The sequence below is a fragment of the Eucyclogobius newberryi genome, unplaced genomic scaffold (assembly GCF_026437365.1).
Source record: "Eucyclogobius newberryi isolate DKJ021-1_F unplaced genomic scaffold, fEucNew1.0.hap1 SCAF_6, whole genome shotgun sequence".
In the NCBI taxonomy this organism is placed as follows: Eukaryota; Metazoa; Chordata; class Actinopteri; order Gobiiformes; family Gobiidae; genus Eucyclogobius; species Eucyclogobius newberryi.
The window spans coordinates 30,750,059-30,766,522 of record NW_027316278.1 but is presented as its reverse complement, the minus strand read 5'-3'; the positions used below and the strand labels follow the sequence as shown (position 1 = coordinate 30,766,522).

At 40.4% G+C, this 16,464-nt stretch overlaps 1 protein-coding gene across 4 annotated transcripts in view; it reads left to right on the top strand.

Moving 5' to 3' along the window:
* grid2 (glutamate receptor, ionotropic, delta 2) overlaps positions 1-16,464 on the top strand; it is a 788,159-nt gene that overhangs the window by 420,675 nt on the left and 351,020 nt on the right. For all 4 annotated transcript variants that reach the window (XM_072433310.1, XM_072433308.1, XM_072433309.1 and 1 more), the window contains exon 5: positions 556-609. In XM_072433310.1, coding sequence (XP_072289411.1) covers positions 556-609 — 54 coding nt within the window. The remainder of the gene's footprint in view (positions 1-555; positions 610-16,464) is intronic.

Here is a 16,464-nt window from a genome sequence, read left to right as displayed (position 1 = left end):
ATGAGCCAAGCATGAAACATTTTATCGATATCAACAGAGAAGGATTGGCATTGGTAATACAGTCAAGAAAATAATGCTTTTATTTGTATGATAAGAGAACCTTTATCACAAAATAGAGAAGGGAAAATTGCACATGCTCTCACTGTAAGAGCTCCGTTTAAACCTTGAATTGTATTCCTCTGATTTTGGAGTAACTGCACCATTTTGCCTGACAAAGTCCCAGTTGCCGAAACGTTGCCCCTTCTCCAATACATTTTATCTGCAAGTAAGACAGTGTGTGGGATTTCTTTCCCTATTGGAGTAACTGGACTGAAAAACTGGTACTCAGATTGTGTATTCTTCTGTTTATGTATTCAGTTACTTTCCAACACTGGTTCCAAACTGAAATAAGCTATGGAGTTTAAAATGTACTGTTTTCTGTTTCTGTTTGTTCTGGATACTTGGCCTTTTATGCACAATTTACACGTGTTAAGCAGTAAAATACATCTAGATATGTCAACTCAAATGCTCTAAATTTGTTTCTAACTCGTGCTGTTTTCCCCTTTGTTGTTGCAGGTGGTGGAGACCAACCTGGTGGCCTTCGATTGTCACTGGATATTGATTAATGAGGTGAGTGCCATGAGATGATTTATGGGCCCTGCAGGTCCACCTTCATTCCGTTTATTGTGTTCAGTAGCCGTTATTGAATCACAAATCCCTCGGTGTGTGTCTTGTCATGGTGGCTTTCAACGTAGCCTAAAGCTCACTTTTTTAAAAACAAATTTCCCACAAAACAATATAAACAGACACTTTCATTTTCAGTCACCACCAGATAATTACATTTTCAAGGAACGCGTTGTTTCTTACACCGGCTTCAAATGGTTCAAAATGTGGCCGTTTCAAAAGGGTCATGTGAGGCCAGAACATTCTGAAGAGCGCATAGACTGAAATGAAGTTAGTGCCAAACATAATCATTATTTTGTTTGTTGCTAATATCAGCTCAACAAATACCAAGCAATTCCCAGAGCGTTAAGCATTTAAGCAAGTGAACATGACCTTTTTCTTTTATTCGTAAATTAGTACATTCTGTCTTTCACCCCAAATAGCAGCACTTTCTGACTAAATCAGCCCACTTCATGCTGTTGTGCCGCTAATAATAAAGTACTTTATTTCTCCTCAACCTGGAAGTAAGAGCCGTAAGCAGCGCTTGATTGACTGAGCTTTGTGGTCTGCCCCAGTTTCTCTTCGCAGTCTGAAAAAAGCAGTTCTAAAGCTGTGCACGAGCCCACAAAATTAATGCGCGGTATGAAAATATTAACAATGTGCCAATGGGTTTTTGAGAGAACAGCCAAAACGTGTCAAGGTACCACACTAAAATACCGCTCTGACTTGACTTGTTTCCAAGAATTATGGAAAGAAAACCTCGGAACACGAGAGATGGAGAGCGCTGCCAGAAAATTAGCCGACCGCACGCACTCTTCTTCCATGGACCGCTCCTGGACAAACGAGGGATTACATTGTCTCATAATACTTAAATAATACACTCCTTTTGCAGTTGGAAAATCAGGTACTCCAGCTTTAATGAAGAATTTAGTGCTAAAATATAGATGCTTTTACTGTTTGCCGCTATGAATCCCAAGCAGTTCTCGCGAGTTTAACATTGTCACGATGTACAAATAAGTCTAAGACCCCAAACCGTAAAAACTATATGTAGAGCCCTTGTTGTCTCTAAAGCCCCCGTCGTCCAGTTGAGATTTGGACAGCAAATGTTAGACCTCCACTGCAACCAAAAAACTGTGGTGTACTTCTGACTATTAGTCCATTTTTGCCACTTACGTCTTTGTGGAGCTTTCCTTCTCTGAGGATGATTGCAGAACACAAAGGCTTTGGTGGCATGGGGCTGATGAGTGAATGTGAGTTAGTGTTAGTACTTAATGGAAGCTTTGGAAGAGAATGAACCGGCAAAGTCACCACTCACTCACTCACACGTGACTGAAAAATCATGATGTGGAGGCAAAAAGCTCAGGCTCTTACAGTATAACCAGCACAAAGAGTATAATAGTAAGGCTATTTCTGGGCTGTTACTCTTTTCTTTCTGAATAAGTCTCAATCTTGATTTTCCTAGGAGTAAGAAATGGTACAGGCAAAAAAAAAGCCAAATAAATGATCCAAATGTTGCTGAAATTGAACTGAACATGATATCACGCTTTTCTAATTTTGACTTTGTTTTGGTGGGATAGCATCTGTTGTAAATATGAATCATGTTTTTCAAGTGGCGGTGTGTGAACAATAATTACAGGACACACACATTTCTATCTAAAATGCTTGGAGAATTTATGCACAAGGAACACATATTTATGACAGTATGAATATCCATTTAGTCAATTAAGTTGACATTTAGGTTCGGTTAAATTATTAGAGTTCGGGAGCCAGCACACCCCTACGTACTTATTTTACTACATTTCACCCTGGAGAGACTCAGACACAAAAGCAGAAAAGATGTTTTAGCGAACTTTATTGCAAAGTTTATTTGGCGCTCAGACCCCGGTGGAAGGCGTAGCGATCATGGGCACTCCATGATTTGATTCAATTAGATACCTTCCCCCCGGAGCCTGGAGACTGGTGGTAGATGTGGAGAGAATAATAGATGCAGAGGAGGAGCAGGGGAGGTGGTGGGTCGCAGATACGGTTTGAAGCGACTGAGCCATCAACCTGAGCGTTTAAATGCTGCCGCCTGTGCGTTGATTGGAGCGGGGAGGAGTGACTGAGAGCGTTGATTGGGGATGAGGAGCAGGTGTAGGGGCCATGACGCGGACGTCCCCTGTCCTTTTACCAATCCTTCTTGGCCGGGAAAAACTGCATAACCTCTTTGGGATAAGCGCAGAAACCTGGAAGAGTCCATGGTGAAGTGAGGGATCTGACTCTCACAGACGGACAGGCGGACGCCCGCTTGAGTGCGATGATGGCGCTGGGGAGAGGGGTCCTTCCATGGAGGCCGACGCAGATTTAGGTTAGGTCTTCCAGGTGAACTTACGCAGGCTTCATTTACTATTATTATTATTATTATTATTGCGACCTTTTTCTTACTATTATTATTTCTATTGCTACCTTGCTACGGTCACACGCTCTTAATATTAACATATTCCGTTACTTACGGTCTAATCAGAATACTGTATTCTGAAAACTTTCACATCCATCATGCCATAGTATTAAAACACTGCTTTTTGCTTCACATTTGTTTCTGATTTTATTTATAAGATGATATAAAACATTTATCGCAAATCAGAGGAGAAAAGAATTGCACATGCATTCACTATAAGATCTGTGATCACAACGTATTCTTCTGATTTTGGAAAAATAACTGTAAAATCATATTCTAAGCTAAAGGCTAACTAACTTTAAGCTTAGAGTTTTGAACTTGTGTGATTCTGGCAAGAATCTACTGACACTACATATCCTCTTACTACTACTACTACTACTCTAATGTATACTGTTATACTGTTACTATGTTACTGATGCAAAGATAATAATAATAATAATAGACATTGAATGTACTTGAATATGGGGATTGCTTCACCGTTCATTTGTAGGTGAAAGAACGTTCAATTTGAAGAAGTCTGAGGTTGAGCAATGGACAGAGATAGATAATTTTGTGTCCATTTGGGGCCCATGTCCAACCAAGAAGTCAAATTTTACGTTAAGTCTTAAGTAAAACAAGAAATGTTGACACTCATCCAAGAGTCATTCTCAATCTGCAGATCTAGTCCCAGAACTCAGATATTTAAGCTACTTTGAGTCGGCCCTGTCCACTGGGAAGAACCTCCTGATAATAGCCGTTTACAGTTTTGCTGAAACTAATCGTATTTGTCTCCCAACAGCCCTGTAATGGGCTATCAACTTCCCATTGTAAGCTGGCTGCCGCTCCCTCATTCATGATGAGTACCTGATTAGCATCAGAATGACCAGGGCTTATCTTAAACCTCAATTTCTGTTCAAAGAGGAATTCTCTTTTTAACCAACATGACCTCCTTTACTCCTCTTTCAACCCATCTCTTCTTCAGCTTAGAATCTTCACCTCACTGTATTCAAACAAGTGGTTAGTGGCTTTAAGATGAAGATGCACGGCGCTCTGTGGTCCTGAACTCGAGTGCCTTAAGTGCTGATAACGCCTCTTGTGCAGTGGCTGTTTAGTCTCTCCTATGTAACGCTCTTTACAACTTTCTTCACTGAATTGGATAGAAACAACTACATTGGTCTGTTTTTGTGTCGGCATCTTGTCCTTAGGGTAAACCAGTTTTGTCTTAAAGTGTTGCCTGGTTTAAAATAAACAGGGATTTTGTGCTGTTTTTCCTACAGTCCAGAGACATAAGGGATTGATACTCCATTTCTTCTTGGTTCTGTTTCCCTTTTGTCCTGCTTTTTGAAGCTTTCACCTTTGTTAAGAGTCCAGACAGATTCATAGCTTTGCCATGGGCTCTCCCGTCTCCCCCCCCTGTGGTTAACTTGTACAATGACCAGTTTGAGAAGAAGGCATTGGCCTCCTTTTCAGGCACTACTCATAGTCTTTTGTACTGCGGATGACACATTTGTGACAAACAAGAAACAAGAGCTGGCAGTGTTTTCAGAACACATCGATGTGGTGGACCCGAATCAGGTTTACAAGGGAAGATGCTAAGGAGAACTGCTTAGCCTTTCGTGATTGTTCCACTATCAGAGGAGAGGACAGGGAGGTCCAGACAGAAGTATATAGGAAATCTACACCCACTACAGCTCTGACCAGCACTAGATGGGAGTGATCAGAACTCCAAGAGGTGCCCTCCAGCTCAGAGGGCAAGAGGAAAGAGGAAAAACATGTCCAGAATTCCCCTCTCAGCCAACACTTTAAGACAAAACTGTTTCCCCCTAAGGACAAGATGCCGACACAAAAACAGAGCAATGTAGTGAATTCTATTCTAGGAACATAGGTGAGACTAAACAGCCACTTCACAACAGACTTTATCAGCTCAGAAGACACACTTATTCAGGACCACAGAGCGCCGTGCTTCTGCATCTTAAAGCCACAAAACACTCTATTGAAGACAGTGAGGTGAAGATTCTAAGCAGGAGGAGGAGGTCAAGGAGGCCATTTTGGTTCAAAAAAGAAAATCCCTGAATCAACTGAATCTTTTTCTACGTTTGTCTTTGTAGACTTTATTGCCCCCACAGACAAAAAAAAAAAAAGACCACTCCTTCCACTCCTCCACTCTTTGACAGATGGTTTTGGTGATGTCCACAGCAGCTCACCGCTGTTTGATCAGCCAGCTCTGCGTCTGGGTTTCTGCTCCAGCGCGTTGGTACAGCCAGTGTTCTGACAGGCATCTGCTATTGTCTCACACTCTCCACGCTCCTGGCACACGCTGCTGTTTACGTTAGCCTTCACTGGTGAAGGCTGAACACGCCAGGCTGCAGCCGGCTCCAAACAAATGGCATGGCACCTGGATCACACTCCACACCTACAGAGGCATCGTGGGAAATGTAGTATGGCGGGCAACTCCAAAAGTCGCTTGACTAATTTGTAATATTTCCAATGAGTTTGGTGGTTTATCACAAACAGAGCAGCAGATTGTGTAATAGAACCGTAGAAGCACTTGGTTGCTATCATGTTTAAGAGTTTATTATTCTATTTCAGTCAGTAAGTGCTTACCCTCAGACCAGTAGGTTCAATCTCAGTAATGTGTCTGATTGCGACAAGAATGCAAATCCAAAGCCACTTAATTTATAGCAAGTGGGTGAAAACATATTTTTATTGAGGGTCTGGAAAAGTGGAGGGCTACAGATTGTTGGTCATTACTAAGCTTTTATCATACGTTTTGAAGTGCCACCGCGGCCACCAGTCTAGCTCTGCCTCAAACCTCAGCTTCAGGTTATAAAGGTAGCCAATTTTCAGCATGTTATCTGGGCCAATTCACCAGGAAGCATGAGGGCCAAGAAAAGTGTGTCCGAGGGCCGCATTTGGCCACCAGGCTATAGTTTGAACACCCCTAATTTACAGTACATTCAAAAACAATCCATTTCCAAAAGGCTTGTTTATAGGAATAAACAATTAAAATCGTACAAATCCAATTTAAGCAAAACTATCCATCTGTTCTCAGTGATTCTGGACTAATGAAAACAAACAACTAAAGACCTATTTCAAAGGTTCACAATATGATATAATTCACAAGAAAACCAAAACCACATTGTTTCTCTACAAATCTACAATCACGTGCTGCCGCTCTAACCTGTGAGCCTCAGTCCAGCGCTTTTCTCTTCATCGCCGATTGTGCACAGTTTTCTCTTCCTTTAAAAACCAACATGTAAATATACAATCAAAAACCACATCATATTTCCATTTAAATAGGGCTACAACATTTGAAACGTGACACTGAGCTTGAAAGTCTATATTTCAAAAGACACACAGATGATTCAAGCCTCATTTACAAGAACTTTGTACCAAACATCTTAAGAAAAATCCCTCTAATGTTCCTGTGTGCCAATCCCAGAGCTGCTGTTAAATGGTTTTTGCACTGCATTTCTGCTCTGCTCGGTCTGTAAAATGACTCTCCCTGTGGTTTCTTACGGACTGGGCGTTGGTGCGGCGCTTTATCGTCCGTTCGCAGTCCCCCAGCCCACAGAGGGGACGGCACTGTTCATAATTGATCAGCCTTCTTCTGGTTCTGCTGGAGATGAGAGGGCATGCAGGAGGAGCCAGGGCTGGACGCTCTCTTTGGTTTAAGGAGACATACGCTTTTCCGAGGCTTTATACGTTCTTCCAAGGCTTTTGAAAGCGCGTTTGAGCATCTTTGCATTTAGTTTTGCGTCAGTAGTCTTCCAATTCTTCCAATTCTAAATGTTCATTATATATATATTTTCTTTTTTTCTTTGTTTTCAAAATTAAAAAATATATATATATCCGTTTTGAAAATAATAAAGAACAATTCCTTTCTTTTGTAGTTTTGTAGTACATACATTTTCCCACTCTTCGTCCGTCAAAACAAAATTACCCTCTTTTTCCATTTAATTTGAATGTTTTAGTAGATTTGCTGTCCCTGTCATTAAGCCCTGTATGTACTTTGATGATGATTCCCCTTGAAATTCGAAGTCACTTTTCAGGTGGAGGCTCTGCCGCTTGCCACATCGTCTCCCGAGAGATGTTATTGCTTTGCCTGGAATCAGAAAAATGTAATTCCCTGGGAATGTGCTTCAGGCATATGGAGCAACATAAACAATGAATAATAATAGACATACAATAAAATACAGGAACAAAATTTGAGTTAGAATAAAAATAGACTTTGTGTGTTCAACAGCAAGGATCTATGCAACTACACTACTTCACAACACTTTCATTCATACACATGTTTTTAGTGGTATGGGAAACCTACGCACACATCTCTATGGAGACCAGCAAACGGTGCACTAACGATGGGCAAAACTAGTGCCATTTCTGTCGATTCGATCCTAAATAATGCTACGGGAAGTGTTAAAATACCAATGAGTTTTGTATTGAAATGCATTGAAAGTATTTTACGAGAAAGCATTTTAACTTAGCGTATAGAGGATCAATTAAGTGAAAATGGAGATAAATTCAAGTAAAAACAAAGTGTTTATGTACAGTATTTACTGATTTAATCTTTAGGGTGAAATTTTAATGTACCATATTTTTGCTTGATTATAGATATCTTCAATCAGTTTCCATATATCAATATTTTGGAATCCGCCCATCACTCATCCACCTGAAAGGTACATGGTGCACCTCTGTGATTATCTTAAAGGCATGTTTGTTTGTTTTCATACTTACAATAAAAATGTTGGAATTATTCTTAGTTCTGAGCTGCTTTATACCATCCATGTGATTAAATAGAAATATACTTGAATTTGGGAAACAAGAGATTTTCCTCAGCTTCAAGAGCTAAAAGAACAAAGCTGCATTTGAATATATATAGCTCCAATAACCCGATGGTATTTAGAAAATGGAATTGATTTTTCTCTGTTTGGATGTTGCAAAGGTCTTCAAACTTCTTAAATTAGATTTTATAGAAAGAGCACCAGCCCGGTCACATGTAACTGCTATGGGCAGTTTTATGGTCTGAAATACAAAGTAGAATCACATACAGATCCCTCCACTAATATTGGTGCTTGGCTCACGCTTCAACACAGATTTTTTTTCCGCCATTCTCTACAACACCGTGTTCATACTCATTGTGGGGAGGATTCAGCTCGTAATCTGTGTAACTTTCTTGCAGACGGGCACAGTTATTATCCGACCTAAATGGCCCACAGGAGCACAGGTTCATGGGAGAACTAGAACTCACAAACAGTAACTTGTAAATCGATTCAAATATTTCTCTGAAGCGGAAAGTCTAGTTTAACTATGATGTTTGAAAAAAAAAAAATCCCACAAAATCCTGCCCATCGCTGTACGTTTTATGGACGTCTTGGGGCTGGTTCCGACCGAATGTGATCCGATATTGCCTGAGCCTTCGTTGTGTTTGAGCAGAAGAGGCTGTTAACCACTGTGCGCAGCTGGAGAGGGGCCAAAGTGTCTGGAGACATCCTTAGATACTGCGGCTGAGAGGAGCTGGAGACTGCGGGTGTGTTCTGTGTAGCGTCTTCTTATAATTGAGTGTTTAGTATGGATGCAGAGGAAGATGTGGAAGCCATAGTTCCACCGGCAGTGATTGGGTTCAAAAGCAGATTGTAAGCATGCTGCAGAGGCAATAAACACCCCCTTTGCATTTGACTATTTTTAGTACCACTTCATCAAGATGAGTGTTCCTCGTTACGGAATTATATGTCCCATTTTGTTTATTTCTATATACCTAAACTCTTATCTTATACCTTTTCGCCGATGAATCCTCCATTGTTGTCTCGTGAAATCTCTCCACCGACAACACTGACACGTTAACCTGTCGGCGGTTCAATCCCTGCTTCCTGGACTAAACACTTGACCCTCTCATTTCAAGGCTGACCGGTGCCGGACTTAATGCGATTTTTCTTCTTTGATTTCTCTCAGCGTTTGGTAAACCCGGGTTATTTTTGTTCTTCAGTGGTATTTACTCACGCACGAATGACCCTGGCATTTTCCCAGCCCATGATACTGTGCAGCAACATAGTGTGTCTGGCTGATCCACATATTGAAGTTCTTATTGGGTTCAGGATTGTTCAACCAAGGTCATGCCTCTTGACTCAGAGGTTAAACCACTCCGACTGACTTCCTCTTGCATTCACACTCGCACACAAACCAAAATCAAAATTGGAACTAAACTCGTACTTACCCCAAAATAACCTGGACTAGAACTGAACAAACCAAGTCGACATGTTTACTATTTGACAATCGAACCGTATTGAGGAAAGGTTGAGTACACCATCATGTTCGTCCATCCTTTTGAATGAGGCTAGTGTCGCCGGAGTTTGTGATATTCTCCAACTCATCAACAACCCAAATAGTCTGTTCTTTTAGAGCAGTGCTTCTCAATTATTTTCTGTCACGCCCCCCCAGGAAGAAGAAAACACTTCGCGCCCCCCCACTCTCTGCCACAATTATAAATCATATATATGATTATGATATCATTATATATCATAATTTGTCTATAAAATTGTTATCAGACTAATAACAATGGTGTTAGGTGTACTTATAATATGATGAGGCTAGACCTCTACATAACATTGCATACTTATTAAGATAAGATAAGAAAATCCTTTAATATCCACACAAGGGGAAATTTTGTTGTTACAACGCAGTAGAACAGGAGGAAAGGACAGATTATAGGAAGTTTCAAAAACACACTCTTAATAGAACTCTTATGAACAAAACAAAAAACTCTTATTAACAAAAACTCCTCTCCTATCTTAATAGGGAATGGAGGGGGGGAAATAAAATAAAATAGATAAAAATAAAAATATAAAGATAAAGATAAAAAATAAGATAATAAAATAATGATAATAGAATAAAATAAAATAAAGTAAAAATAGCTAGCACAAGACTATGTAATACTATTAGCAGGTAAGTAAACTGAATAAAAACAAAATAGAACACTCTTATTTACAGGTATTGCACATGGTTACATCAGTATTGCAGGGCTAACAGTGTTTGTTATAAAGTCTGACAGCAGCAGAAGGAAAGACCTGCGAAACCTCTCCTTCACACAGCGAGGGTGGATCAGTCTCTCACTGAAGCTGCTCTCCAGAGCGGACAGAGTGTCCTGCAGGGGGCGACACTCATGATCCAGCATATATGTGAATAGCCAGGACCCTTCTGTCCCCCACCTCCTGCACCAAGTTTAACAGTAAAGAAAACAACAAAAAAGAGAACAGAACTATATAGGTCAAATTAAAACAAAGAATAACTTTATTAGCATTGTGTTTTAGTCTGTAACAGAAAAGTGCAATAAAGTGCTCACAAATTGTTATAATAATGTATAACTAATTATTTAAACTATAAACATCATTAACCAAGTAATTATGTAATTCTCAAATAGTGGTGTGCACACCATTTGATACTAACTAACAAATAAAATGGAAAAAAAAATCAATAAATAATATTAAATTCAAAATGATCAGCAACATTAACTCAGGAGCACAACATATAAAACAATTCAACCAAAAGAAGATTATTTTTTTTTACATTTTGCATAACAAGATCAAACTGTGAAAAACAAAAACTCAAAAGATTATTTTGGAAAATTAAATCAACATTTTTAACATAAAAGCAAAATAAATGAATGCCTCAATGGCTAACTGTGCTCACTGGTTTATTGCTGTAGCATTCACAAAGTTGGATGATTGCTGGCAATATTCGGCAACTCTTTAAGTGACGCCTTAATTTATTTGTCTTCACTGGTCTTCCCTCGTTTCTCCAGTGCAACCAAGCGCAACCAAGCGCTACGTACATTTCGTCGTATTTCCTCGTCTTAACATTCTGGAGCCTGTCGTTTGTCTCATTATCTCTGTATCCGCCGTCTTTTCATCCCTGTTAAATATTATTTCATGAGGTCTCTTGTGGGGTTGTTCACGAAATTTTACATTTCCCATTCTGTGCCGTCTGCGCCTAAAAACAATACAGTAGAACAGTATTGATACCTGCGCGCATTGAGTCAGTGGCGCTCGCGCTGACAATGCGCGAGCGCCACTACCTACTGTAGTGGATGTACAATTACACGTTATTTCAGTACGGCAAAAAAAGCAAGGTCCCGGGGTCAGACGCGCCCCCCCTAGCATCGCGCCCCCCCCCAGGGGTTCGCGCCCCACTATTTGAGAAGGACTGCTTTAGAGTGTTGCTACTCATGTCGGGTTATTCACATCTGCTTTTCCTCAGTTGCTATGCTTTAAAAAGTCTTTCTCCCAATCGTTCCGGCCAGTCCTTCCTCTGCTTGCCCTTGACTGCTTGCTGTGAATCTTAATTCTTTTCCGGACCACAGATCTGCCTTTTTAGCAATTTTCCATGTTTCTCTGCGTCTTTTTGTTGGCTTTGTAACTCCGTCCCCCTTCAGGCTTTTGTGAGGAAGCCGTTTGGGATGCGTGCCATGTTTTAGCCTAAAGCCAACAAATGAATTTCTTACTTTGACTCTTTAGGAAAAAGATTGCTCAGAGCACAAGGGATTCTCACAAGGTCAAAACTTGAATTATTTTAACCTCTTCCAGTGAGTAGTTGTTTTACGAGCAGTTTTTGATACATCCATAGCAATCTCCTTGGTGGATCCAAGCATCATTGATGACTTTTGTCTGCAGTTTCGCATTTGCATGTACTCTGAATCACCCACAATCAAGGTTATAGAGGTGCTACACCAAACCATTGTTTATGATGTGTAATATACAGTTAAAAAGTTTTTATTCATATTCCATGAAAAACTGCAGAAACGCCAACAAGTATGGTCCTATTTCATTAAATATTTGTAAGGGGTCATTATACTATTATATGCAGATAGATAATGGAATCACACATTGTCACAGGCTTGAATGTCACAGGTTTGATTTTGAACTGTGAGAGGGCTTTTTGTTTGGAGTTGACACCCAGTACCAGTAATAGTAGTAGCAGCAGTAGTAGTATCAATAGTAGTAATGAAGCGACGGTTCGGAATGGAAGATTACTCTTTTCTGCTTCACCTGCACAAGGGCACGCATCCTATCAGCCAGCTTGTTATACCTCCCTCCGCTTCTCCATTCACATCGGGTGTACCCCTATGCGAGTCGGGTGCGGGACTATTACAGTAACCTCGGAGCGCTCCACGGTTGGTGGGTTTGCTGAAAGAATCTGCAAGAAGTCTATTTTTCCTGGACACTGCAGCGGTTTGGAGCGGTTTTCAGGTAGTTAGACAAGTGTTTTGTTTTCACCAAAGTCTAGGCTCCAGGGGGTCTAAGCTTCTATTGTCATTTTTATCATTTTATCATCGATTGTCTTCATTTGAGTCTCTCCAGGTTGATGTAGCAACAGTAGTAGCAGTTGTTTCTAAACCTGAAGCTACTCTTTCCCCTGAACTGCTACATCTGGAGAAGTGTCCCCTGGTTACCCTGGATATGTGGTCAAATGCAGAGGACACAGTTCACTGCTGGCATAACAAAATATGCCAGACCATCACTCAGTTCTAATGCCCTTATTATATATTTTTGTAATTGGACGGGAAAAGCCATGAGAGGTTTTCCCCAAAAAAAACTTTGTATATGTATAGATACATTGTAAAAAGCAGCTCTCAAGGTCCACTGTGCACTGTCTGCATAACATTGTAAATTGTTTTTTTTATCAAGCATGGACCTGGAAGTAACTCTGGTGTGATGTAAGCATGCTTGTTGTAGTTAGCAGCGACGTAACGGCCAAACTCTACTCTGGTCTCTGAAAATTGTGAATACCGCTTATAAACTCTTAGAACCACAGCGATGTCGAATGCCATTTATTTCAACATCCTTTGGTGTGTAAGGCTTGTATATTCGCCCTCAGCAACCCAGCAAGCGTTTGCACTCATCCATGACTTTGTATTCTATTTTGAACTGACACCCATAGTGTCATGCGGTAAGAATCTCTAAATAATCCTATCAAGACTTATTTAGAGAGAAGGCTGGATTAGATGCGCGCACACATGTGGAGAGCGCAGAGGAGGCAGAGGGCGTCGTGGTTGGTGGCCATGTTGGCTCCTCTGGGGACAATAAGCGTCACTTTTGATCTCGTCAGCGCCTGACCGCCGCACTCCCACAGGATGTATGATCCCTCAGCTTCCACAAGGACATGCAGAGTACAGACAACACGTGTGCTCACCATCCAGGGCTTTAAACTCTACACTACTAAGAACATCTGCTTACAGCCTGTGCTTCCTTTTATGTTTATATGCATGTATACATATATACATATATATATATATATATATATATATATATATGCATAGATGCATATATGTAGAAAAAATACTTTTATTTCTACCACAATGGAACACTCCTGGATGAATGATCTATATATGTATTCTAGATTTACTTACTCCTTCTTCTGTTATTTGCTTCTGCTCAAAAACTTCCCAAAAAACTTTATTTTTCCACGGTTATGTATTTGCAGCTCACAGCCTTCTCTGGATTTTCTTTGGGAGGTACTAAAACTCTGAACAGCCTGCAGTGTTGTTGCTGTTGTTGCTTTGTGTTTGATTCACTACAGTGACTACTCTGTCCGTCTTCTCTGTGAAAAGCAGCAGGGTGGTGCCAAGTAGAGGTATGGTTGGATGACATACATCTAAAAACTGTCCATTATATATTTGTGCTTAATTTAGCTTCGTTCCCTCTGTTTGTATGACTGGACACAGCCAGAAAAGTAATGGCCTATTTAGAAAACCCATTAGTTCAGAGTTGGCAAGTGGTATAGACTCACCACTTAGGTCGGGCATCTTTTAATTGTGCAGGCATCGGGCCAAAATGTCTGCATGTACCAGGCATTCCCTGACCTAAATGACTGTTCAAGAGTTTGTTCGACACTACTATTGATAGCAAGCTCATGTAACTTTGTATGAGTCACAAAACTACTTTAAACTATCTTTATTTTTGTGGACAACATGCATCCATTTTTTGTGTCATTAGTGTGAAAACGCCTTCACCAGCAGCACACTGGACTGATCCGTCTGTGTCATGTGTTCAGCTTGTCCTTTAGAGCCACTGATTCTTAACCATGGGCAGGTTTTGCAACACATTGTACAGGGCTGCAACATGTATTATTATTATTATTATTATTATTATTATTATTATTATTATTATTACAGTGCATTCATATAGCTCTTTTCCACCCTCCAGTGCTTTAATAGGCAACGTGGGTGAAGTATCTTGACCAATGACACGAGGACATTTCCTCTAGCGCCCCCCACTGAACATCCAATTACTAACCAGGCCTTGACCTGCTTAGCTTCTGAGAGCAGATGAGATTGGGCATTGGCAAGCAGCTATGGTCTCAAAAAATATATATATTACAATGCAAATTTGTATATTTTTTGCTGGAAACGTTGGGCCATGAGGTCAAACATTTTACAAATCACAGTTTTAGAATTTTAAATTTGAAACCCTTCATTTAAGACTGACAGTGTCTTGGGTAATAATATTTGTATTTATACATAAAATGTAAAATAACATCCATCCATCTTCTACCGCTTGTTCCCTTTCGGGGTCGCGGGTGACTGGAGCCTATCCCAGTGACTTCGGGCCTTAGGCGGGGTACACCCTGGACAGTGGCCAACTTGTCACAGGGCCAACACAGAGACATAGACATTACAGACAGTTCACTCTCACATTCATTCACTAGGGCCAATTTACAGTCACCAATTTTGCCTAACACATGCATGTCTTTGGACGGTGGGAGGAGCCGGAGAACCCGGAGAGAACCCACGGTAACACGGGGAGAACATGCAGACTCCACCCAGAGAGATCATGTGATGTTGGTCTGGTCCGGGAATCGAACACATGATCTCCTTCTTGGGAGGCAAGAGCGCTAACTGCCTATGCCACCGTGCACCCCCCTTTACATATTTATTGAAATGCCTTCACCATAATGTTAATACACTCAAGGCGATGAAAGTTTGAATTGAAGTGCTGAACGGTATATTTGATGGTAGTCACTGTCTCCAAGTGAAGTTTCTAACAAATAAATAAACAAATACTGCTGCTGAGGAGGCAGATGGCACTGCTGAAGCGGTGGCTCTGATGGGGCGAGGAATAAAACGCCATTGGTTGAGAGTGACAGACAGGTGACAATTTACACAAAAAGGGGCTGTACCAGATTTTTTTTATTTTGATGTAGTGTAAAATTAGTTTTGTCCAAATATTACTTTCCAAGATGTATTGTAAAAGCAGACAGTCCACTGTGCGTTATGAAAAAGGTCAACGTTTAACCAGAAAGAACACAATAAGTGAGAAAAATAAAACAAAGTAACTGCCCTCTTACTCAGTCTCAAACCATTTAAAAGGTCTATTACTTGTCGGAGTGCGTTTTTGTGCATTTGTCGCACCGGAATGTTCTTTCATTCTGACTCGAGGCAAAGCAGCACTTCCACACAGGATGCCCTCCCACACGCCTGCACCTGAGAGCATGCTTCTGCCATTAACTTCGGCCTAGTTATTTCACTTCAAAAGTGATCGCGTAAGTAACTGTGTTTCTGTGTGATAAATAGAGTAGCTTAATTGTTAAATTACAAAATACGCCCTCCGCTGCTTGTTCAATTAAAAATGGGCTCTAATCAGCCTTATTTGGCCTGAACAAACATCAGGAAAAAGCATTAGGCTATTCTGCACCCCCACAAAAGCACCAAAACAGACACAACAATAACACAGCGAACATCTTACACAGCAGATGTAAGATGTGTAATGCCGTGCTATTATCATCACAAAACATACACAATATTACTACATAACATACTTCAATCACAAAGAGAAAATAATGATACATATCCATAAAATCCTATCGCGTCTACATATTTACCCGTGTCTTACGCTGCTTCGGATTTGTAACACTTATAGTCGATCACTTTTGCAGCTAATCAATTACACACTGTGTTTATATTATATTATATTATATTATATTATATGAGATTGTCAGCATAAGTTGTAATATCCTGTAATATCAAGATATCGTACGGTGACAGTTTCCAGATCCTGTTCCGGCTTATTCTGCTCAAATGATATATTGTTTTTTTAGAATTTCCGCTGGTGAGCTGTTAGTATGCTGGTTGGTGTTAGCAGTGGCATGACAATAAAACTCTGCGCTGGTTTCTGAAAATTGTGAAAAGCTCTTGTGAACTCAGTATGTATGATGATCGGAATGTGGAAAGAGAAGAATGAGGTGGTGAATGTTTGAATGGACGTACTATTTCCTTGTTTGCCCAGTAAGTTGCACACCAACGTTCTAGAAACACAATCATTTATAACTGAGCTGGAGGTCGAGTGTAGATTTGTTGACCTGGTTAATGATTCATATTTCTGGTTATGTTCAAACTGGACTGTACGAACCCTCTA